The sequence below is a fragment of the Drosophila bipectinata genome, chromosome 3L, assembly GCF_030179905.1.
Source record: "Drosophila bipectinata strain 14024-0381.07 chromosome 3L, DbipHiC1v2, whole genome shotgun sequence".
In the NCBI taxonomy this organism is placed as follows: domain Eukaryota; kingdom Metazoa; phylum Arthropoda; class Insecta; order Diptera; family Drosophilidae; genus Drosophila; species Drosophila bipectinata.
The window spans coordinates 6,688,811-6,713,109 of record NC_091738.1 but is presented as its reverse complement, the minus strand read 5'-3'; the positions used below and the strand labels follow the sequence as shown (position 1 = coordinate 6,713,109).

The following is a 24,299-nucleotide window of genomic DNA, read 5'->3' as shown; positions in this document are numbered from 1 at the left end:
TCTTGAAAGTGGTCAGATATTTCTTGATTTTAAGTCAGTTATCTCCATTGCAAAAATAAATGAATGTTTCCAGCCAAATCTATACTAAGGATCTCTAATTCCTTATAGGCTTTATTCTTATCTGGCAAATGAGATTAGTGGTTCTCAGGGACTGTGGGTAGTAAACTTGAACGTCTGTCGTCGGAGAGTTGGACTTTGATGACATCTATTATATCCCTTATCAAAACTCATAGTCGTTTTTCTATAAATCGAATGTTACTGCCCACTTGACCAATTAATTGATTGATGGATTTTATTATTTTTTGAGGATCACAAAGTTTTACATCATAAGGCTGTCCGGAAAAACAGTTGACACTTTTTGTAAGTTTGTAAAACTATCATTGTTACAGAAAAGTTGGATTAACCTAGTTGTATCTAGAAAATTGGTAGGTCTATTTGTTTTATAAACAAGCTTTACTCACTTGTGGTTGACACAGAATCTCAAGTCGATCCTTCTCACCTTCCCGCTACTCCCACGCAATGTGTTTACCACTTATAGTATCTCTTATCACGATAACAAAAGACTCGCGCTACAAAGAGGGGCGCACCACCCGTCGAATACGAGGCAACTTGGGCGGCAAACAGCGAGCGATTTTCAGTTCGAATCCGAACGCGACTGTGAGCGGTTCTGCGGTCTTCGTGCTAGCGTTTTAAATCGCTGGGAAACAGCCTGCAATTCTATTGTTAAGACAGTGCCTAAAAATTACCTGAAAAGGTGTGTGTTTGTGTTTCTCTAATAATTGTAAATTTGAGATATATTTTGTGATGCTCTAACTGTGGTGGTTTTGCCCAACAATTGAGCTCGTAAATGGGGCCAAAGAATTTACAGATCATTTGGTCCATTTGGTAGTTTAAATTATTGTGCCAAGTTAATTGATTCACGCGATCGTACTCTTAACATACTGCACCTGCAGAGATCTTGTGTTCCCGCTTGTGTTTATTTTTGAGATACGTATTCAGATGGAAATCACCTGGGAAACCTGTTCGTCTATTATCTATAATTATTATATAACAAATCGGCATCCCACTTGACCAATCGCAAAACAAACAGCGTCGTTTTTTTTTTGTTTTTATAATTTTGTGATGAGCTCAGCGAAAAAATCTTACCTTGTTACCATTCGACATTTTGCATATGAATTAAAAAGTCTGGAAACCTGAGGTGGAAACATTAATCAGCTATGGAAAGAGTTTTGTTTTGCTTGTTTTCTTTTGAATATTTTGTAGTTTCTCGGTGTCCATTTCCACGCAGCGTGGGACCTTATTTTTTTGTTAGAGGGGGCCTCCGGCGGGGCATCTGAGCCCTATGAGAGGTTCAACGTTCTGGGCCCGAACAAAATCTTTTTTTTGCTAGAATTTGTGGCTGAATCGCGTTTCGTTGGTTGGCTGAGCAATCAAATTAGTTGAACAGTTGGCAGATGTTTTGTTAGGGCCCACACCAATCAAGATTCAAATGGGCTCAGTGCGTTTTGCACGCGTTTAAAAGTGCGCTTAAAATAATTAACTCCCGGACACGGAGATTAATCTAAGCACGTGCAATTAAACTGGATAGTGGTGCGGAGATAAGCAAATTACGCAAACAAATAGTTGACACAGGTGTCTTGGAGGTCCCTTGGTCCCAATTCCCAACTCCTTTGGCGGATTCTCAGATTTATGGGCAGTCCCCGAGGCACGCGACTCCCACTTGGACACGCCATGATGTGTCCCCTTCCCTTGGAAGTCATTAAATATTTAATTTATTTCCAAACCCCCCTAACCACATAGCATACAAAAATTTCGGGCTGAGCCTCTAGTAAGAAAATTATTACAAATTCCCGCGCGTTTTTGCTGCCTAATGTGTTGACGGTTTTTTGGACTTCAATATTCTTGACACTTGGCTATTTGCTTCATGAGGGTGAGGGCGTGGGAGGGCGAGAGAGTATTAGCCCAGTCCTATGTGGGCCAAATGGCTCTGAAAACAAACATTTTGTCGAAAGAGACGCAGAGAAAACCGGTTATTGAGTCTCGAGAGCATTGACATTAACTTGTTTTTCCTCTCCGGTTGACTTCTGCGATCACTTGCTCAGGAAAATTTGTTAAGAGGTTTCCACAGTTTTTTCACCTGCCCTCCCTTAAGCCACAGTTTCAACTGAAAAGTAGACAAATTTGTTGATACAATGATCTAACATTTTTATAATGATCTTTATATGTATTTGAAAAGATATGGATAATTTTTATGGTTTAACCTTCATTTCTAATCTAGAATTGAAAATTGCACAAAAAATAAATTGAAAATAGTTTGACCTTGGGTTTTGTAAATTAAAACAGATAAAAGTTTATTTCAAGGCATCTCACACACTTCCTATTCATTCAATAAATAAGATACTTTTTTCAAAGTTTAAAAAAATCTATTCGTTCCACCCTCTCTTCTAATTATTTCTGTAGTGCTTTAGCTTAATTGCAACATTTTGTAAATATTTAGTCAAGACTTTATAGATTCTTATAGTCTATACTATGTCTACACTATAGTATATAGTGTAAATAGGTTCAAGTGGCTTGCAAAATGATTTGACTTCAATGGCCTCTTGTTTTCCGTTTTCATTAGCGATTTCTCTATTTTCCTCTCAGACGATCACCGATTTTGAGAATTTCGAGAATTTTGGTTAGTTTTGATATTACTCACAAGTCGTCTCAAATAAATTGCAGAATTTGTCAAAAGTTTTCACTCTTGATATTGTGCCAAAAGCATTTTGGCATTCGCCTTTTTCTCACTTAACCTTAACCGAAAACACTTTCCATTCTCTACCGCGCTTTTCCTGTTTTGACGCCAAGAATAGTCTCCGTCAGCAGTCCGTAGTCAGCACTTTTTCCCATTTTAATGGGAATTAGTTAATATATCATTAGAAATGAACAAATTCTATTTTAGAATATAGATGGCCCTGCCAAAAGAACTATCTCAGAAATACTTTTGGAAACTCTTTCAAAATTCCAACAAGATGGGGAAATGTGTGTGTCTGGTGTGTCGGTTTTTTTTCTCACTTGTCTCGCTGAGGTCAAGCAGACGGCATATTTTAAAATATTTTCCAACAAACGACACACAACAAACAGAAAAAACACTGAGCAGACGTTATGCGATCAGACTTGTAATAGAGAAGGTCGCCTTGGGGGCCCCCTGGTGATAAATTATGTACTTAATGCTCCCACAGACCACAATTTCGGGTATCGCCTCATTATTAATTAAAGATTCCCCAAAGCAAGTCCAGAGCCAAGTCATTCGGGGTCCCAAAGGGATTCTACTGTCTGCATATTAACTAAGGTTTTATGTCTCAGAACATGGATACTACGTTCCGGTCTCCTTAGACGACTTCCCATGTACATCGTATAAAGATATAGCCTGTGTAATAGATCGTATAAATGGTGGGTATGAGATATGTGCCATTATCGGCGGACGTGTTGGGGATTTTAAGTGAATTGCGCTTGAGCGTTATTGCGATAATTGCCTGGTCCTCCCGAAAGGCGTTTATTTTGCACTTGTATGCTAATTAATATGCTCGCTGCACCGTAGTTGGAAATCTTTGATTCTAATGTACCCATATTATATGGTGGGAGACCTTAGGAACAGCCCGTCTATATTCGCGGGCAGCTGTGAAAATCGCCAGCTCTCAGACTGCTCCCAGCTGTTTGCGTGTGTAATCAATTAACTTGGCCAGCAGCAATTGATGCAACTATCTGACGTATGCCACTGCTCTACATCTTCCAAATGTTTCGTAATCGAAATTATTTCAGTTCCCCCCCACTAAGTTCAATGATCTCGCTTCGAACTGTCTGCGAGGGAAATCAATTGGTGAAATGATGAATCTGATTTCGGTCGATGGCAATGACTTCTGTATCAAATGTATCATTTGTAGACCTAAAAAAGAACCCCTCGAAAATTGGACAGTCGAAAAACAGAACCACCAAAAGCGGAAAATAAATTTCTGGTTTTGATTTATGTTCCGCTCTAAAAAGAAATAAAGCAAAAAAAACCAGAAAACCCTGCAAATGAAACCAGCACGAGGGCAAATCTCTTAAAAGTATAAAATCTAAGGAATTATTGAAACGAGAGGCTGTGGAGTGAAGTGGAGCAAGGGTTCCTCTATTTGTTTTTAATTTTTTTGCTCTTTTATTTTTTGCACAACATGTATGGATACATATAATGAAACATACGTCAGCCAAATTGGCCAAATGTCACGCACAATCATCGAGAGAAACCAAAACCAAAAACCAAATACCATAAATTATATTACCAGATTAAATTAGTTCTGAATGTTGGAGAATCTGTTTAACAAATAGTTCTTCAGGGTGGGGGGGGCATATTGAAAAGAGGTCCATAATATTTGCTTCGCGAGTTCATAAAAGCCAGCTAAGTAAACACGAAATGGCAGTCAAATTGGAATTTTAATTTTGCATTGAGAAAACACAAAACTAGAAAAAATGCCTCGGGGTTGGGGTTGCGAAAGGGGCTTTGGAGAATGCAAACAAAGGCGGCGCATTCAATTGATTAGGGGAGTGTCCAAGGAGGCGGAGAAGGAGGAGAAGATGGGATCGACTCAGATCATGACACACAGATCGCTAGAAAAGTGCAACCAATCCCATGGATGCGATATAAGGCAATTATTTGCACTTGAAAATGCATAGATGGGGGCAATATTAGATGCGTGTGTCAGAAGGCCTTCCGCACATGGCATATGTACTATATGGTTCTATATGTGTATCTTGGATAATTGGAAATTTCTCAAGCTAATTGCAGCTGTCAATGCTAAGGCGATGACGTCATGGGAGGCAGTACTTTTAGGCCCCCTCTTCTGCAACAGGTTGCCCAACATACTGACTGCATTTGGCCGCGATCTATCCGATGGATGGAAATTGTAAACACAGGAACCCCTAAATTTGTTTCAGTTTTTTCTTTTTTTTTTTTTGTTTTCTGGAAGCAATTTATTTATTGTTCTTTTGGTTCGTGTTTTGACTGGCAGAACATTTATTTGTTTTGGAAGCGTGTTCCAACAAATGCATTTCCCAAAATATAAGCAACATTAAACCGCAAAAGAAAACACTATACCCCGAAAATTTCCTATCCGAAGATAGTTAAACATATATTTGATCAATTTCGAGGGAAGGCACGATCATGGGGGAAGTCCTAAAAATAATTATTGGATTCTATCATTTCTTGGCCTTCTTGGGGTCCTCGGGTTTTGGAAATTTTGTATTGTAAAGCGGTATCCATCCGGCAATTATTTTCCAGTCGGTGTAATAAACGATAGTCAACAAAGCAGCCAGTCCAAAGAAGCCAGCCGATGGCATACTGTGGGAGATTTTATTATAATTAAGAATGTCCGTAATTTGGATTAATTTGATTCCAATAACACACTTACAAGGCAACAGCGGCTGTCTTTTGGGCCTCAGTGGGCTTATGTTTGCAGAGGAAAGACTTGCACTTGTCTTTGATACCCATTTTTAGATTTTATCGAACTAAAGACTTGTCTAATTGAGTTTTTGAAGCCCAGTGAATAGCCTACTTAATTGGAGTTTTACGTTAAAGGCAGACCTCTACGCAGATTGTCAAACCCTACGTTAATGAGCAATTGTAATGCCATTGAAAAGGGGTCGAAGCTCTTCCTCCTCCTCCTTCGAAGATGATTAATCAATGCTGCGGATGCGGGCCCTCTGTTACTAAATTGAGACATTACAAGCGTTTATGGCCAATCCAACTTGTTGTTGGCCTGACCTAAATGGACCTGGCTCGGACCTGCCTGGCGATGACTAAGGCCACGTGGAAAACTGCTGCAATTTGTCAGCGGGCAGCCCGAAAATCATTAGCCTAATTTTCAGGGCCAGGAGCTAAGGTGGCATTGTGGGTGCGTGTGTGCGGGCATTTCCTCTGAACTCTGACTGAATTTCCATTTGATTCGATTCTGTATGGTGTCCGGACTCTTGGGCCCCTCCTAGATTGTCTTCCCGACATTCTGGCATTCGGGCATTTAGGTATTCAGGCAGGCAGGCAGGTTCCTTTCCAGACGCCAGCGAAGCAATTTAAATGCCACACCTTTCCGCTGTCTGGTGGGTGGCTTTGAAGGCTTGAAGGTGTTCTCAGGTCCACATATGACACTCGCCGAGTTAGTCCATTAGGGCAGCCAGTCGACAGTCGCCAGTTGCCAGTTGGACAGGGCGACAGTTCAAGGATATGCACCTGGTCGAAAGCAAAGGATGGGCCACTTAAATGTTCCAGCAATCCTTTTCCGACGCCTCAAACTAAAATGTTTTTTTTTTTCTTCTTTTTTCCCTTAGAGATATGCGTTTCTTTTTCATGCTCCTGCTACCCCTGGTGGCCCTAGCCCAGGACGATGACTACTGCTTCAGCCAGGACACGTCGCGGCCCCAAACCCGTCAGTTCTCCTCGAAGACCGCCTACCAGATTGTCAAGGGCAGCGATATCGAACGCCAGTACCTGGTTCCCAAGTGTGAGCCCAAAAAGATGTGGATCTTTCACAGGCACGGCACCCGCCTGCCCAAGAAGAGCATGATCAAGAAGGCCCCCAGGTTAGCCGAGGTAAAAGAAAATTTATTTTTTATACATTTTAGTGCAATTTTAATCGAATAAAAAAGAAGGGGTCTAGAAGGTAGACTTTTTTGTTTTATCAAGTGCTTGATGCAGATCAATGAAGAATTAATCTTCAAATCAATATACACTCCGCTTGAGAATGGGGTGACTATTGGCAAATATATGGGTATCGCTGGAGGTCATATAGTTCTTTTTTGTATTTTTCAATTTAAAGATTTTTTTTAAATATGAGTATAATTCCTTAAAGTTACCTTAAACGGACGATAAAGTAAAAGTTTAAAACTAATATCTGGAATACCTTCAATAACCTAAATCAACCCCTTTAAAAAATATCAGTTTATACAAATGAAATCAAGGGCCATAAAATAAACCATTGAAAGTCAATTTACAGATTTATTGTAGTAGTAATCGAAACTTTTACAGTGATTACATATCGCATCAATCCATAAAATGATTATATTATTTATATTTTATGGCTTAACAAAGTGTCCTTGGAAATAAATAGTCTTCTCATCACGAATTAAGAAGGCAAAAGGATGATCGGCTATAAATGTCGATATACTATGCCTATGTCGATAAATGCCCACACAGCTGGAAAGTGTTACCTTCATACCAGCTTGCAAATACATAATAAATGAACATGAATAAATTATTGTCATTATACATACATATTTTGAAAAAAATTACCTGTTACTGCTGCTGCTTCGGCACCTTCCTCGTCCACTTCCAGATATGCTTTTTGTAGAACTTTACTGACTTTAGATAGCCCTGAAACCATGCCATGAAAGTCAGGGTTGTCAAATATCAATTTAATTCTCAACTAATAATAGAAACTTTGTCACAAAAATTGTTTATCGCATAAGAAGCTACTAACCTTTTTAAGAACCTCTTCGAGTTCTTTTTTAAACTCAATTTTAAATTTCGGAATTTTTACGTTGGCCACTGTTTGTTCACGGAGAGGTCGGTCGAAGCCTCCGATCTGGCTTTCCAATTTACTAAGACCATCAATACGATTTGGCAGGAATATTTGCATGGAGAGGCTAGAGTTTCGATATGGAAGTTCAATAACCTTGGCATCTAAGTCGGCGAACTTATTGGCCTTAATATATATATTATCCATAGACATCATGTCAACCTGAAGTTCTTGATTCGAAGAAGTTCGGAAAATGTTCTTCTTAGTATTAGCTTTGTTAAATTTATACTGCCAATCGCCTTTGAAGTAAATGGCATTTATAAGAACCATGACAAAATCAGGAGTCATATCTCGAGAAGTCACAATTTCAGTTATTTTGTTCCGCGTATGCCCAGAGACCCAAGAGTTAATAGTCGCTGCCGCAGATTCGGGATTACGTACGTTAATGGGCACTGCCTCGGCTTTGAAGGAGTCAGCCACAATCTTATTAAACTCTGGCTTTAAGCTCTTACGATCGTTGACATAAATGCGATTCGCCAGCTCAAGAATAGCAACCTTCTCACGACCATGGAGATTTGTGAAGAAATCCTTGTATTTCTTGGTCACAGCTTTCTTTTCCCCAGGCAGCTTCAAAGCCACTCGTAATTGCTTAGCCGTTTTCCCATCGGCTCCCATACACAGCATGGCCATAACAATTTCGAGGGAGAGAGGTGAGGAAATTATGTTTTTGTCCGCATCCTCCTTGGCCAGGATCTGGTAAACATCGTCGGTGAAACTGGCCGACACTGACGTGGCCAAAAATATAAAAACTGAGTAGAATAGTCAAACTGAAATGAATATCCAACGAAAGAGCACTCTAGTTTTCCACTTACCTAAGTATTTCATTTTTTTTTTGAAGAAAAGCTTAAAAATAGAAGAAATCATTCATTTTTATAGCAAAATAGCCTAAATAGAAATGTTTTGGTTAATTTGAAAATAATTTTCCGAGGAAATACAATCTTTTCCACTGAATATCTAATTATGTGTCGTTAGGATCAAACGATCAATCATTCGTTTTGCATTATTATACCAGGTACATTGTCCTCGAGTGAATGTATGTATGTTACATACATTAATAGCAGGGAGAAGGACTTAAGTCCAACCCAATTTGGTATATGTATTCTCGATCATCATCAATAGCCAAGTCGCTACAGCCATGTTCGGATGTTCGTAATGAGATTCGTGGATAATCGATCTCCTTATCGTTTAAGGTATTCCACTTGTGATTCTGATCAATATTGCCAAAGATATAGCCTTCGCAGGGAGCCATATGGGGATCCATCCGTTTTTGAGGATTTTCGAAGGGGACCTCCAGAAAATTTGACAAAAAAACTAATAAATATTATGTTTCTAGATTTTGATTCAGATTCATGGAAAATCGATCTACAAATCGTTTAAGGTATTCCCCTTGTGAATCTGATCAATATTGCCAAAGATATAGCCTTCGCAGAGAGCCATATAGGGATCCATCGGCTTTTGAGGATTTTCGAAGGGGACCTCCAGAAAATTTGACAAAAAACCTAAAAAATATTTTGTTTCTAGATTTTGATGCAGATTCATAGAGAATCGATCTACAAATCGTTTAAGGTATTTCGTTTAAGAATCGGATAATTATTGCCAAAGATATAGCCTTGGCCGGAAGCCAAATAGGGCTCCATCCGTTTCCACTCTTGAAACTGTTTTCCAGAGACATCTTTTTATCCTGAAGTTCTTGGTTAAAAGAAGTATGGAAATTGTTCGTTTAGTATAGATTTAATAACCTAAAACAAAAACGTTTAAAATTATCAGTTTATAACAATGCAATCAAGGACCATCTAATAAGCCATTGAAAATAAATTTTAAGATTTATCCTGTAATCGAAACTTTTACAGTGATTACATGTTGCATCATTCCATAAAATGATAATATTATTTATACTTTATGGCTTAACAAAATGTCCTTGGAAATAAATTGTCTTCTCATCACGAATTAAGAAGGCAAAAGGATGATCGGCTATAAATGTCGATATATCACAGCCCACACAGTTAGAAAGTTCTACCACAATAGCAGCTTGCAAATACATAATAAATTTTGAACATGATTAAATTATTATCAATTTACATTTTTTTTTTAAATAATTACCTGTTACTGCTGCTGCTTCAGCACCTTCCTCGTTCACTTCCAGAAATCCTTTTTGTAGAACTTTACTGACTTTTGTTTTCCCTGAAACCATGCCACGCAAGTCAGCAGCTTTGCCAAATACCGATTGAATTCCCAACTAATAATAAAAACTTTGTCACAAAAATTGTTTATCGCATAAGTAGCTACTAACCTTTTTAAGAACCTCTTCGAGTTTTTTTTCAAACTCAATTTTAAATTTCGGAATTTTTACGTTGTCCACATTTTGTCGACGGAGAGCTCGGTCGAAGCCTCCGATCTGGCTTTCCAATTTACTAAGACCATCAATACGGTTTGGCAGGAATATTTGCATGGAGAGGCTAGAGTTTCGATATGGAAGTTCAATAACCTTGGCATCTAAGTCGGCGAACTTATTGGCCTTAATATATATATTATCCATAGACATCATGTCAACCTGAAGTTCTTGATTCGAAGAAGTTCGGAAAATGTTCTTCTTAGTATTAGCTTTGTTAAATTTATACTGCCAATCGCCTTTGAAGTAAATGGCATTTATAAGAACCATGACTAAATCAGGAGTTATATCTCGATAAGTCACAATTTCAGTTATTTTGTTCCGCGTATGCCCAGAGACCCAAGAGTTAATAGTCGCTGCCGCAGATTTGGGATTACGTACGTTAATGGGCACTGCCTCGGCTTTGAAGGAGTCAGCCACAATCTTATTAAACTCTGGCACTAAACTCCACTGATCGTTGACATAAATGCGATTGGCCAGCTCAAGAATAGCAACCTTCTCACGACCATGGAGATTTGTGAAGAAATCCTTGTATTTCTTGGCCACATCTTTCTTTTCCCCAGGCAGCTTCAAAGCGGTTTGCAATTCCTCAGCCGTATTTCCATTGGCTCCCATATACACCATGGCCATTACAATTTCGAGGGAGAGAGGGGAAGAAATTATGTTTTTATCCGAATCCTCCTTGGCCAGGATCTGGTAAACATCGTCGGTGAAACTAGCCGACACTGACGTGGCCAGAAATAGAAAAACTGAGAAGAATGGTAAAACTATAAATTAATATATAACAAAAGAGCACTTTAGTTATCCACTTACCCAAGTATTTCATTTTTTTTTTTTTGAAAAAAAGCTTAAAAATAGAAGAAATCATTCATTTTTATAGCAATGTACCATAATTACAAATGTTTTGGTTAATTTGTAAATAATATTCCGAGCAATTACAATCTCTTCTAATCCGTATCTAATGTGTTTGAATCGGAACAAACTAACTAAGATTCGATTGTACATTTCGATGCAAATCGATGGCGAATCGATTTACAAATCATACAAGAAAACAGTAGATATTGGCGAAGATATGGCTATTGCTGTAGGTCACGTTAACGTTACTTGCGTTGTCCCGATTTTTGAAGAGGTCTCTCCACAAAATATGAGAAAAATTCTAAAATAAAATTCGATTGTACATTTTAATGAAGATCCATGGAGAATCGATCTACAAGTCATTAAACATATTCGCTTGAGAGTCTGGTGACTATTGGGCAAGATTATCTCTGGAATCATGTAGTCCTTTTGGTATGTTTCCCCAATTTTCAGGATTTCTTCAGAAAATATGAATAAAATTCTAACATTAAATATTAAAGGTTGTGAGGTAATTAATTGTAATTATAAGTAGCTCGGTTTTAGAATGTCATAAAGATTATAAGAATATTATTCCTTTTTTTCCGAAACTTCCACTTGTTAGTTTCCGAAGGCCAATGAGAAGGGACGTCAAATGGTAGATAAAGTAAAAGCTAAGACTAATAGCTGGGCCACCTTCAATAACCTAAAAAAAAACCTTTTAAAAATATCAGTTTATAACAATGAAATCGATAACCATATAATAAGCCATTGAAAATCCATTAACAGATTTATTGTAGTAATCGAAACTTTTACAGTGATACCATTTCGCATCATTCCATAAAATGATTATATTATTTATATTTTATGGCTTAACAAAGTGTCCTTGGAAATAAATAGTCTTCTCATCACGAATTAAGAAGGCAAACGGATGATCGGCTATAAATGTCGATATATAACAGCCCTCACAGTTAGATTGTGTTACCGCCATACCAGCTTGCAAATACATAATAAATGAACATGAATAAATTATTGTCATTATACATTTTTTTGAAAATAATTACCTGTTACTGCTGCTGCTTCGGCACCTTCCTCGTTCACTTCCAGATATGCTTTTTGTAGAACTTTACTGACTTTAGTTGGCCCTGAAACCATGCCACGCAAGTCAGGGTTGTCAAATATCAATTCAATTCCCAACTAATAATAGAAACTTTGTCACAAAAATTGTTTATCGCATAAGAAGCTACTAACCTTTTTAAGAACCTCTTCGAGTTCTTTTTTAAACTCAATTTTAAATTTCGGAATTTTTACGTTGTCCACTTTTTGTCGATAGAGGTATCCACCATGGAGGTCGAAGCCTCCGATCTGGCTTTCCAATTTACTAAGACCATCAATACGGTTTGGCAGGAATATTTGCATGGAGAGGCTAGAGTTTCGATATGGAAGTTCAATAACCTTGGCATCTAAGGCGTCTAACTTAAGGGCCTTAATATATATATTATCCATAGACATCATGTCAACCTGAAGTTCTTGATTCGAAGAAGTTCGGAAAATGTTCTTCTTAGTATTAGCTTTGTTAAATTTATACTGCCAATCGCCTTTGAAGTAAATGGCATTTATAAGAACCATGACTAAATCAGGAGTTATATCTCGATAAGTCACAATTTCAGTTATTTTGTTCCGCGTATGCCCAGAGACCCAAGAGTTAATAGTCGCTGCCGCAGATTTGGGATTACGTACGTTAATGGGCACTGCCTCGGCTTTGAAGGAGTCAGCCACAATCTTATTAAACTCTGGCACTAAACTCCACTGATCGTTGACATAAATGCGATTGGCCAGCTCAAGAATAGCAACCTTCTCACGACCATGGAGATTTGTGAAGAAGTCCTTGTATTTCTTGGCCACATCTTTCTTTTCCCCAGGCAGCTTCAAAGCGGTTTGCAATTCCTCAGCCGTATTTCCATTGGATCCCATATACAGCAAGGCCATTACAATTTCGAGGGAGAGAGGGGAAGAAATTATGTTTTTATCCGAATCCTCCTTGGCCAGGATCTGGTAAACATCGTCGGTGAAACTAGCCGACACTGACGTGGCCAGAAATAGAAAAACTGAGAAGAATGGTCAAACTATAAATGAATATCCAACAAAAGAGCACGTTAGTTTTCCACTTACCTAAGTATTTCATTTTTTTGAAAAAAAGCTTAAAAATAGAAAAAATCATTCATTTTTATAGCAAAATAGCCTAAATAGAAATGTTTTGGTTAATTTGTAAATAATATTCCGCGGAAATACAATCTTTTCCACTGAATATCTAATTATGTGTCGTTAGGATCAAACGATCAATCATTCGTTTTGCATTATTATACCAGGTACATTGTCCTCGAGTGAATGTATGTATGTTACATACATAAATAGCAGGGAGAAGGACTTGAGTCCAACCCAATTTGGTATATGTATTCTCGATCATCATCAATAGCCGAGTCGCTAAAGCCATGTTCGCATGTTCGTGATCAGATTCGTGGATAATCGATCTCCAAATCATTTAAGGTATTCCACTTGCGATTCTGATCAATATTGCCAAGGATATAGCCTTCGCAGGGAGCCACATAGGGATCCATCCGTTTTTGAGGATTTTCGAAGGGGACCTCCAGAAAATTGGACAAAAAACCTAAAAAATATTTTGTTTCTAGATTTTGATGCAGATTTATGGAGAATCGATCTACAAATCGTTTAAGGTATTCCGCTTGTGAATCGGATGAATATTGCCAAAGATATAGCCTTCGCAGGAAGCCATTTCGGTATCCATCCGTTTTTGAGGATTTTCGAAGGGGACCTCCAGAAAATTTGACAAAAAACCTAAAAAATATTTTGTTTCTAGATTTTGATGCAGATTTATGGAGAATCGAACTACAAATCGTTTAAGGTATTCCGCTTGTGAATCCGATCAATATTGCCAAAGATATAGCCTTCGCAGGAAGCCATATAGGGCTCCACCCATTTTTGAGGTTTTTTGAAGGGGACCTCCAGAAAATTTGACAAAAAAACTAAAAAATATTATGTTTCTAGATTTTGATGCAAATTCGCGGAGAATCGATCTACAAATCGTTTAAGGTATTCCGCTTGTGAATCCGATCAATATTGCCAAAGATATAGCCTTCGCAGGAAGCCATATAGGGCTCCACCCATTTTTGAGGTTTTTTGAAGGGAACCTCCAGAAAATTTGACAAAAAAACTAAAAAATATTTTGTTTCTAGATTTTGATGCAAATTCGCGGAGAATCGATCTACAAATCGTTTAAGGTATTCCGCTTGTGAATCTGATGAATATTTCCAAAGATATAGCCTTCGCAGGGAGCCATTTCGGTATCCATCCGTTTTTGAGGATTTTCGAAGGGGACCTCCAGAAAATTTGACAAAAAAACTAAAAAATATTATGTTTCTAGATTTTGATGCAAATTCGCGGAGAATCGATCTACAAATCGTTTAAGGTATTCCGCTTGTGAATCCGATCAATATTGCCAAAGATATAGCCTTCGCAGGAAGCCATATAGGGCTCCACCCATTTTTGAGGTTTTTTGAAGGGAACCTCCAGAAAATTTGACAAAAAAACTAAAAAATATTTTGTTTCTAGATTTTGATGCAAATTCGCGGAGAATCGATCTACAAATCGTTTAAGGTATTCCGCTTGTGAATCTGATGAATATTGCCAAAGATATAGCCTTCGCAGGGAGCCATATAGGGCTCCACCCATTTTTGAGGTTTTTCGAAGGGGACCTCCAGAAAATTTGACAAAAAAACTAAAAAATATTTTGTTTCTAGATTTTGATGCAAATTCGCGGAGAATCGATCTACAAATCGTTTAAGGTATTCCGCTTGTGAATCTGATGAATATTTCCAAAGATATAGCCTTCGCAGGGAGCCATTTCGGTATCCATCCGTTTTTGAGGATTTTCGAAGGGGACCTCCAGAAAATTTGACAAAAAAACTAAAAAATATTATGTTTCTAGATTTTGATGCAAATTCGCGGAGAATCGATCTACAAATCGTTTAAGGTATTCCGCTTGTGAATCCGATCAATATTGCCAAAGATATAGCCTTCGCAGGAAGCCATATAGGGCTCCACCCATTTTTGAGGTTTTTTGAAGGGGACCTCCAGAAAATTTGACAAAAAAACTAAAAAATATTATGTTTCTAGATTTTGATGCAAATTCGCGGAGAATCGATCTACAAATCGTTTAAGGTATTCCGCTTGTGAATCCGATCAATATTGCCAAAGATATAGCCTTCGCAGGAAGCCATATAGGGCTCCACCCATTTTTGAGGTTTTTTGAAGGGAACCTCCAGAAAATTTGACAAAAAAACTAAAAAATATTTTGTTTCTAGATTTTGATGCAAATTCGCGGAGAATCGATCTACAAATCGTTTAAGGTATTCCGCTTGTGAATCTGATGAATATTTCCAAAGATATAGCCTTCGCAGGGAGCCATTTCGGTATCCATCCGTTTTTGAGGATTTTCGAAGGGGACCTCCAGAAAATTTGACAAAAAAACTAAAAAATATTATGTTTCTAGATTTTGATGCAAATTCGCGGAGAATCGATCTACAAATCGTTTAAGGTATTCCGCTTGTGAATCCGATCAATATTGCCAAAGATATAGCCTTCGCAGGAAGCCATATAGGGCTCCACCCATTTTTGAGGTTTTTTGAAGGGAACCTCCAGAAAATTTGACAAAAAAACTAAAAAATATTTTGTTTCTAGATTTTGATGCAAATTCGCGGAGAATCGATCTACAAATCGTTTAAGGTATTCCGCTTGTGAATCTGATGAATATTGCCAAAGATATAGCCTTCGCAGGGAGCCATATAGGGCTCCACCCATTTTTGAGGTTTTTCGAAGGGGACCTCCAGAAAATTTGACAAAAAAACTAAAAAATATTTTGTTTCTAGATTTTGATGCAAATACGCGGAGAATCGATCTACAAATCGTTTAAGGTATTCCGCTTGTGAATCTGATGAATATTGCCAAAGATATAGCCTTCGCAGGGAGCCATATAGGGCTCCACCCATTTTTGAGGTTTTTCGAAGGGGACCTCCAGAAAATTTGACAAAAAAACTAAAAAATATTTTGTTTCTAGATTTTGATGCAAATTCGCGGAGAATCGATCTACAAATCGTTTAAGGTATTCCGCTTGTGAATCTGATGAATATTTCCAAAGATATAGCCTTCGCAGGGAGCCATTTCGGTATCCATCCGTTTTTGAGGATTTTCGAAGGGGACCTCCAGAAAATTTGACAAAAAACCAAACAAATATTTTGTTTTTAGATTTTGATGCAGATTCATGGAGAATCGATCTACAAATCGTTTAAGGTATTCCGCTTGTGAATCCGATCAATATTGCCAAAGATATAGCCTTCGCAGGGAGCCATATAGGTATCCATCCGTTTTTGAGGATTTTCGAAGGGGACCTCCAGAAAATTTGACAAAAAACCAAACAAATATTTTGTTTTTAGATTTTGATGCAGATTCATGGAGAATCGATCTACAAATCGTTTAAGGCATTTCGCTTAAGAATCGGATAATTATTGCCAAAGATATAGCCTTGGCCGGAAGCCAAATAGGGCTCCATCCGTTTCCGCTCTTGAAACTGTTTTCCAGAGACATCTTTTTATCCTGAAGTTCTTGGTTAAAAGAAGTATGGAAATTGTTCATTTAGTAAACATTAAATAACCTAAAACAAAAACGTTTAAAATGATCAGTTTATAACAATGCAATCAAGGACCATATAATAAGCCATTAAAAATAAATTTTCAGATTTATTCTGTAATCGAAACTTTTACAGTGATTACATGTTGCATCATTCCATAAAATGATAATATTATTTATACTTTATGGCTTAACAAAATGTCCTTGGAAATAAATTGTCTTCTCATCACGAATTAAGAAGGCAAAAGGATGATCGGCTGTAAATGTCATTGGATCACATTTTGCCAAACACTGAGAAAATCTCACCATAATAAAACCTTGAAATTACATAATAAATATTAAAAATGAATAAATTATTGTTATTATAAATTTTTTGAAAATAATTACCTGTTACTGCTGCTGCTTCGGCACCTTCCTCGTTCACTTCCAAAAATGCTTTTTGAAAAACTTGACTGACTTTTGTTTTCCCTGAAACCATGCCACGCAAGTCAGCAGCGTTGCCAAATACCGATTGAATTCCCAACTAATAATGGAAACTTTGTCACAAAAATTGTTAATCGCATAAGTAGCTACTAACCTTTTTGAGAACCTCTTCGAGTTTTTTTTCAAACTCAATTTTAAATTTTGGGATTTGTACAATCACGGTTTGTCGACGGAGGTCTCGGTCGAAGCGTCCGATCTGGCTTTCCAATTTACTAAGACCATCAATACGGTTTGGCAGGAATATTTGCATGGAGAGGCTAGAGTTTCGATATGGAAGTTCAATAACCTTGGCATCTAAGTCGGCGAACTCATTGGCCATAATATCTATCTTATTCGGACCCATCATGTCAACCTGAAGTTCTTGATTCGAAGAAGTTCGGAAAATGTGCTTCATAGTATAAGCTTTGTTAAATTTGTACTGCCATTCACCTTTAAAGTAAATGGCATTTATAAGAATCGTTGATAAACCATCATTTATATGTTCAGGGTCCACAATCTTGCTTATTTTGTTCCGCGTATGCCCAGAGACCCAAGAGTTAATAGTCGCTGCCGCAGATGTGGGATTACGCACACTAATGGGCACTGCCTCGGCTTTGAAGGAGTCAGCCACAATCTTATTAAACTCTGGCACTAAGCTTATCTGATCGTTTACGTAAATGCGATTCGCCAGCTCAAGAATAGCGATCTTCTCACGACCATGGAGATTTGTGAAGAAATCCTTGTATTTCTTGGCCACATCATTCCTATCCCCAGGCAGCTTTAGAGCCGTTTGTAATTCTTTAGCCGTGTTCCCCTTGGATCCCATATACAGCAAGGCCATAACAATTTCGAGGGAGAGAGGGGAGGAAATTATGTTTTTATCCGAATCCTCCTTGGCCAGGATCTGGTAAACATCGTCGGTGAAACTGGCCGACACTGACGTGGCCAGAAATAGAAAAACTGAGAAGAATGGTCAAACTATCAATGAATATCCAACAGAAGAGCACTTTAGTTTTCCACTTACCTAAGTATTTCATTTTTTTTTTTGAAAAAAAACTTAAAAATAGAAGAAATCATTCATTTTTATAGAAAAATACCCTAATTAGAAATGTTTTGGTTAATTTGTAGATAATATTCCAAGAAATTACAATCTTTTCAAATGCATATCTAGTTTTATTTTAAATCAAACAATCAAACTAAGATTCGTTTTGCATTTTTATACCAAGTGCTCCTAGAGTACAAGGGAGATATTAAAACACTTTTCAATTTTAGTTGGTATGGGTTCCGTTAAGGTAACTTGAATATAATACATAATTAACAAATGAACTTAAAAAAGAACCCTAAACCGGCGCTAAATAATATGAATGTGTTAGCAATTATTGAATTTGGAAATTATTAATGTACAATTTTTTATTTTACTAAAATTTTAATTTCAGCTTCGTGATCTTATCGTAAAGAACTATAGGGTTCTGAAGACCAAGCCGGACAGGGATCCCCTGTGCCAAACAGATCTGATTGCCCTTCAGATGTGGAAATGGAACAGTAGTATCACTGGCGACATGGAGGAGTACCTGACTGCCCAAGGATACGACGATCTTCGGGGAACAGCCAAGCTGTATCAGCGGTATTATCCCAATGTGCTGCCCAAAGAGTATAATGACACCTACTACCAGGTGAGTTATATAATGGTGCTTTGAGGATATAAACTTTTTAAATAGTGGACTCATTTTTCCAAATAGTTCCGCCATACAGACACCCAAAGAACTACTGAGAGCTTCAAGGCCTTTGCCGAAGGACTCTTTGGAACGGCGAATTCTGCCCATCCCGTGGACATTCCTAAGCAGGATCTGCTACTACGTCCCTACGACTACTGCCAGTCCTACAAGGATCTCAACTACAAGGGCGAGGGCTCGGAGTTCCAAAAGTATCACCAGTCCACCGTGTGGAAGAACAACTTGGTGGACATCTCCACGCGATTGGGGTGAGTTAATGGCCTGGGTATCTATATAACTCCTTAGTTAATAACTCGTTTGTCCTGTGTCATAGTTTCCAGTACACCCTCGATGAGGACGATATCAAGCTGATGTACGACATGTGCCGGTACGAACAGGCGTGGCAGGTTGACCGGAACAGCGTGTGGTGTGGCGCCTTCTTGCCGGAGCAGGTCACCGTCTTCGAGTACGCAGAAGACCTCAAGTACTACTACGGATCGGGCTACGGATTCGAGGAAATTGAGCGCTTAAACTGCCGCCTGGTGCAGGACCTGCTCACCCACCTGAACAACCCGGTGTCGCCCCATGTGGTCGCCCACTTCGGCCACTCAACGGGCCTGCTCACTCTCATCACGGCCCTGGGCCTGAAGAAGGATGGCGTCAAGCTGCGGGCGGACAACTACCTGGACCTGGCCAGCCGTCGCTGGAAGAGCAGTCTGATCGATCCTTTCGCCAGTAACTTTGTGGCCGTGAAGTACGATTGCCCGCAGGATCTGGATCGCGAGAAGGTCGTCTTCTTCCTCAACCAGGACGCTGTCCAGCTAGACTGGTGCAACGTGGGCCTGTGCAAGTGGTCGGATGTCCTGGCCAAGTACCAGACCATCGCGGATGCCGACTGTGGGGAATACTTCTGCCGGAGTGGCGGCGCTTCGTCCCTGGCATCCGGGATTTCCATGCTGGCCTCTTCGCTGGTCGCTCTTCTGGTCTACTTAATGCACTAAATATTAAGCTAGCTTTTAATTTGTAATGTACAAAGTTCGTACCAAAAGGCGGCTGCTACGCCTGCGGAATGTCAGTCAAGTATTTTTCGATATAGTTTCTCTAATTTTAATTCAGCACAACACCTCCCACAGTCGAAAAATCACACAGAATCGCACACTACAACCGAAAAACAACACACTTCCACACCCGACACAGAGATTTTTAAATTAACAATTTTTCTAATTGCCTTTTGAATGTTGACAGTGCTACCTACAGTCAGAAATAGCTTTATATTAACTAAATAAAACAGATATTTAAAGTTGATGGTTTTTTATTCGAGTTTTCGGTATGGGGCAGAGAAATAAATCAAACAAAAACCAACTGCAATGGGATTAAATGGGATTAAGAAATATATATAAACGGATAAATATTTAAACGCTTTGTAAAAGGAACAAGGTTATTTGAACCATATCAGAGATAAACATATCATTTTTAAGAAATTTAAACAATCACGAAAAACCATATTTGAATAATCACACTGCTTAACGAAGCAGTGTAAAGCAGTGTAAACGAAATACAGAGCGAATTCCTAGTTGTGTTCACAACCTCCTAGCTAGTTCCAGAGCGAATTCGTAATTGGGTTCACAACCTTCTGGTGCTTCAGTGCCAGGCTAAGATTTTGAGTTAAATAAAATTGTTTTTTTGTGTATATTTTATAGAAACTGCTTTTGAATTGAAACCCGTATAATAATAATTTAAAAAAAAAACAAGTAAAAATTGACATTCCAAATTTTTGGTAATTTGAGAAGTAGAAATGAAAAAATTATACAATTTTCCGCCCATTTCCCTATACATTCACGTGGTTAGTAATACATATAGCTTAAAATCCGATACAAATCTAATCTGATATTAAATGTCACCGTAGTGGAAAGCCGTTTATCCCCCCGCCTTGAATTCAAAATAAATTCAAAATTAATTACATTTCCGGGGCGCAATCGGGGCGGTATCTAAAACCGCCTGTGTTCCGCCTGAAGGGGATTCCCTTTGCACGGCAAGGTCCCTTTAAAAGCCGGCTCTGACAAATCCTTTTGGGTGTGAAAACTGTAGGCTGAGTTTAAAGTGCCTCCTCCTTCCACTTTCGACTTACCAACCGCCTACCGCTCTGTTTCAGGATCTGGCCACGTCAATGGAGGAGGTGGCTGCTATGCAGTGTCACGTGTTTCCTGTTAAATGCTCTAATGATGGGTATTAGGCCAGACTAAGTGCCACTCATAAGTGCCGCACACGCACCTGACTCTCCCGGGCTCTGGATTCTGGATTCTGGCTTCTTGCTACTTGGCCCTACCGAATCCAAATCCGACTTTGCGACCTGCCTTCGCCTTTGACATCGAAATTTACGCAATATGCGTTTTTTATTTCTCTCCCGTTGCGAACTTTTTGGGGCGTTGCCAGGGATGGCCATCTTACGGCATTTTACCCCATGCCAGGACAATAAACAGGACTTCTATCCCACAGTCTGCCGGGCTAGTTGAGTGTCCTTGTAGTTCACCTGCGTACGTGTTTTCAGGCCCTTTTGACTCCCACTCCAGAAAATATTCAACCGAAAAGACACTCGGATTTTGATGTGGATAAAAGCACCGAGTGTCGCCCGTTTTTCATTAGTTTAATACTCTCTTCAAAGCCTTAAAAATTACTTGTACGTCAATAAGTAATCAGATGCTTTTTAGTAATTTCTTGTGGGTGTACCTGGACAGTAATGCTTAGATATAATAGTAAGTATTTTCCCCAAATCATCTTCGAATTAAAAACTCATAATTGCAAAATACGATATTGATTTAAAATTGTAAAATATTTCTTCCCATACCCAGTACCAAATCAAGACTCATTTTCACACTCATTAAGTATTCATTTGCTTGGCATATGTTCATTATTGAATAATAATTAATGCCCCTGACAGGGATTAAATGGCGAAAACAATCTGGATTGCATCGAGTTCAGTGCATAAGCCTGCAGAAGTGTTTTCCAAACAAAAATATTTACTCAGGTATGTCGATTGTTTTTTTCCCTCTCGAAGGACATTTTTTTTTTTCTCTCATATGAAAGGCAAACACTTTGACTTAATTAAAATGGCCATAGTCAACATGAAAGGACTATACAATACTTTCATAGCTACGACACAAAATTGACTCTCTTGCATGGCTGCTGGAAGACCTGACGAAAATTACAAGGATTTTTGTGGTCAGGCTATTAATTTTCTAGTCAAAAAGTCAAGAGCCACGTTCACTTGTGTGCGATTTCTGTGTCCGTTTGTGGAAAATGAAAAGTTTCTGAGAAAAATGATTACCAGCAGGATAGGGCTTCCTTCTCGTTTTTAGTTTTGAGTCTCCAGGTGGGTGTCTCACCTGCATATGCAGTGCAATCCAGTTACGCAATTGCGATTGAGATTCAGATTTGAATGAAAGTTTCCTAATACTCTTAATTACTTTTGAAAAAATTAAGTTCCTTTATATCTAGTATTTTGTGAGGTATGCAATCGAATACTCTTACTTAAATACATTGTATTTTTAAGGCCTTTATAGTAAGAGTATTTAAAACATAAGGTATTCCCTGTAGAGCCCCTGTGGGTTCTGAAATTTGGTCTGTTTCAAGTGCACAGAGCCTAGAAGTCTCTAATTAGTGATGTAAAAATGTTGTGTCCATAACTGCCAGTCGACCAATTGTGTAATCCGAGGCGACGGCTGCCCATTAAATTTTATCCTTGCCGTATCCCCTCAGGCAGTCCTGAAAAAAGCAAAGGCAAAGGAAAAAGCCAGAGCCAGGATAGCAAACAAGGCCTAATAATTAACCAATTACCTGGCCGCACTTCAAAGCTCCTGGATCCTGGCTCCTGAATCCTGATTCTCGGGTATCCAACAGACACATTCACACACTCACGAGCGGCATCGAGACCCTTTCAGGACCTCCAGTTGTCTTCTGCCTGTTGCTGGTTGAAATCTGACCAGAGGCCACAAAACTTTCATCTAGAGAGCGATGGGCATCGGTGGGGCAGGAATTGCTTATTCATAGCTCACTGACACACAAATGAGCGGCCATTAACGAGTTTCTTGATGGAAGTCTGAATGCGGGGCCTTCGCTGGAAATGTGTTAGTTGGGGATCCTGCTCTGGACAGCAAGGATTAACCCGGATCAAATGTGGCCAGAATTGTACAAGATAAGCTTCAGTGGCTTTGCCGCTTCAACGGCTCTCCTTTAGATTTTAAAAGTATTTAGTTTTCTTTGATAATTTTTAAGAAATTAAAGTAATTAAATAACTCAATTCATACACATTTTTATTTAAAAACATTCTACAAAATGCAGACATTTCAGTTTTATTTTATTTTTTTATTTTATCAATTAGCTGTAGACATTGATTAAGGACGAGTGTGGTGCTTGAAGTCAGGCTACCCCCATACCGTTCATCATATCCTTTGGAAAAGGATGCCACCGCGTCGACCGTTAAACGCGCCACTTGACGGGCGACTGTCTGTGCGAAAGTATCTCGTATCCTTTGTTTTTATGCTCACCGCTTAAGAGACAAAGCGTGTATGAAACGCGCTCCAGAGGGAGTCACTGTAAGGACATCACAAAAAAGTATACGACACAAAAAAAAAATGGAATATTATGCATACGCAGCGTGGAATGAATTTTTTCCTGCCATTTACGAGCGCCACTCAAATGGCCTGCAGTGATTTCTGCCTTTTTGTCTGCCACACATACTCCGTGCTATCTGTCAGAGTGCGTTGTAATGCAGAAATTAAATTTATAAATATGCATAATAATTTTTAATAACATTTCACAGGGCGAGACTGTCAGTGGCAGGGCCAGGACGCAGTCCTGCCAGCTCTCTGCCAGTGAAATTGACACTCGGGGGCAATTTGATTTCGCCTCGGTTAAAGGTATGGAATTTCAGTTGATGTTGGTGATGTTTTTTACTGAAAAAAGGAGTATTGAAAGTAGTTTGAAAGCTTTCAGGATATCCTTGGTTAAACCCTTGGTACAGCAGCATAAGCCATCACTACGACATCACTCTAACCCTAAACGCCCACTTACTCCGGGCTGTCCTCACAAAAAATGCCCTTCCGGACGGGCACTCAAAACGATTGTAGCCGCTTGTTGCTTCTGAATCCTGATTCCCGATTTGTGCCCGTTGTCGTCACAATTTAATATGCAATAAGCGGGCTGTCACAGGCAGCTCTTTCGATTCCCCCGATTCCAGAATCCCCTGGGGCCTCAAAAACAAAATAAACATGCGGAAAATGTGGGTGCGGGCTTATCATATTTGGACAGATGTTGGAATGTAATTGAGATTGCCTCAACTTCGATTCGCCAGTGTCTGTCCCTGTGCCTGTGCAGCGAAAAGTGCAAAGATTTTAATTGAATTTCGCACAATTGATTTCATAATTAAAAAAAAAAAGAAGGAAGTGGAAGAAATGCAAAAAAAAACTGACCAGCGACGAGGCAACAAAAAAAGTGTGTAAAAATGACGAGAGCCGGTCATTATCTGTGTCCGCTCCTCCAGCTGTCGTCAGTCAAAGTAATTTAACTTGAGTGAGCACTTAATTCAGCCCCCTTAGCTCCTGCAACCCCCAACCCAGG

The 24,299-nt window shown here is 38.9% G+C and overlaps 5 protein-coding genes across 10 annotated transcripts; 1 reads left to right on the top strand and 4 right to left on the bottom strand.

Moving 5' to 3' along the window:
* The first annotated feature begins 639 nt into the window (after positions 1-639).
* Positions 640-19,983, top strand: Mipp1 (Multiple inositol polyphosphate phosphatase 1). Of its 2 annotated transcripts, XM_017232150.3 has the most exons (5): positions 640-754; positions 6,340-6,601; positions 18,408-18,644; positions 18,711-18,952; positions 19,018-19,983. In XM_017232150.3, exons 2-5 carry the CDS (start codon positions 6,344-6,346, stop codon positions 19,682-19,684), a joined length of 1,404 nt encoding a protein of 467 aa, XP_017087639.2. In that variant the 5' UTR covers positions 640-754; positions 6,340-6,343; the 3' UTR covers positions 19,685-19,983. The 2 variants fall into 2 exon arrangements, with proteins under 2 accessions (XP_017087639.2, XP_070136572.1); XM_070280471.1 differs by lacking the exons at positions 640-754; positions 6,340-6,601 and adding an exon at positions 18,181-18,263.
* UQCR-6.4L (Ubiquinol-cytochrome c reductase 6.4 kDa subunit-like) lies at positions 5,118-5,586 on the bottom strand. Its single transcript, XM_017232156.2, has 2 exons — positions 5,427-5,586; positions 5,118-5,356 (listed from the first exon to the last, which is right to left on the bottom strand). The coding sequence occupies exons 1-2, from the start codon at positions 5,504-5,506 to the stop codon at positions 5,215-5,217; spliced, it is 222 nt and encodes a 73-aa protein (XP_017087645.1). The 5' UTR covers positions 5,507-5,586; the 3' UTR covers positions 5,118-5,214.
* LOC108119130 (serine protease inhibitor 42Dd-like) lies at positions 6,950-13,003 on the bottom strand. Of its 4 annotated transcripts, none has more exons than XM_043213117.2 (4): positions 12,979-13,003; positions 12,058-12,914; positions 11,871-12,003; positions 6,950-7,229 (listed from the first exon to the last, which is right to left on the bottom strand). In XM_043213117.2, the coding sequence occupies exons 1-4, from the start codon at positions 12,989-12,991 to the stop codon at positions 7,084-7,086; spliced, it is 1,149 nt and encodes a 382-aa protein (XP_043069052.2). In that variant the 5' UTR covers positions 12,992-13,003; the 3' UTR covers positions 6,950-7,083. The 4 variants fall into 4 exon arrangements, with proteins under 4 accessions (XP_043069052.2, XP_070136575.1, XP_070136577.1 ...); XM_070280474.1 differs by lacking the exons at positions 11,871-12,003; positions 12,058-12,914; positions 12,979-13,003 and adding exons at positions 7,301-7,433; positions 7,488-8,335; positions 8,399-8,551; XM_070280476.1 differs by lacking the exons at positions 11,871-12,003; positions 12,058-12,914; positions 12,979-13,003 and adding exons at positions 7,301-7,381; positions 7,488-8,335; positions 8,399-8,551 and having other exon boundaries at positions 6,994-7,229.
* LOC138926432 (serine protease inhibitor 42Dd-like) lies at positions 9,299-10,874 on the bottom strand. Of its 2 annotated transcripts, none has more exons than XM_070280473.1 (4): positions 10,789-10,874; positions 9,877-10,724; positions 9,687-9,822; positions 9,299-9,614 (listed from the first exon to the last, which is right to left on the bottom strand). In XM_070280473.1, the coding sequence occupies exons 1-4, from the start codon at positions 10,841-10,843 to the stop codon at positions 9,484-9,486; spliced, it is 1,170 nt and encodes a 389-aa protein (XP_070136574.1). In that variant the 5' UTR covers positions 10,844-10,874; the 3' UTR covers positions 9,299-9,483. The 2 variants fall into 2 exon arrangements, with proteins under 2 accessions (XP_070136574.1, XP_070136573.1); XM_070280472.1 differs by having other exon boundaries at positions 9,877-10,742; positions 10,789-10,816.
* Positions 16,607-18,012, bottom strand: LOC138926433 (serine protease inhibitor 42Dd-like). The gene is made up of 4 exons (XM_070280477.1): positions 17,996-18,012; positions 17,087-17,931; positions 16,897-17,032; positions 16,607-16,826 (listed from the first exon to the last, which is right to left on the bottom strand). Exons 1-4 carry the CDS (start codon positions 18,006-18,008, stop codon positions 16,693-16,695), a joined length of 1,128 nt encoding a protein of 375 aa, XP_070136578.1. The 5' UTR covers positions 18,009-18,012; the 3' UTR covers positions 16,607-16,692.
* Positions 19,984-24,299: the final 4,316 nt, after the last annotated feature.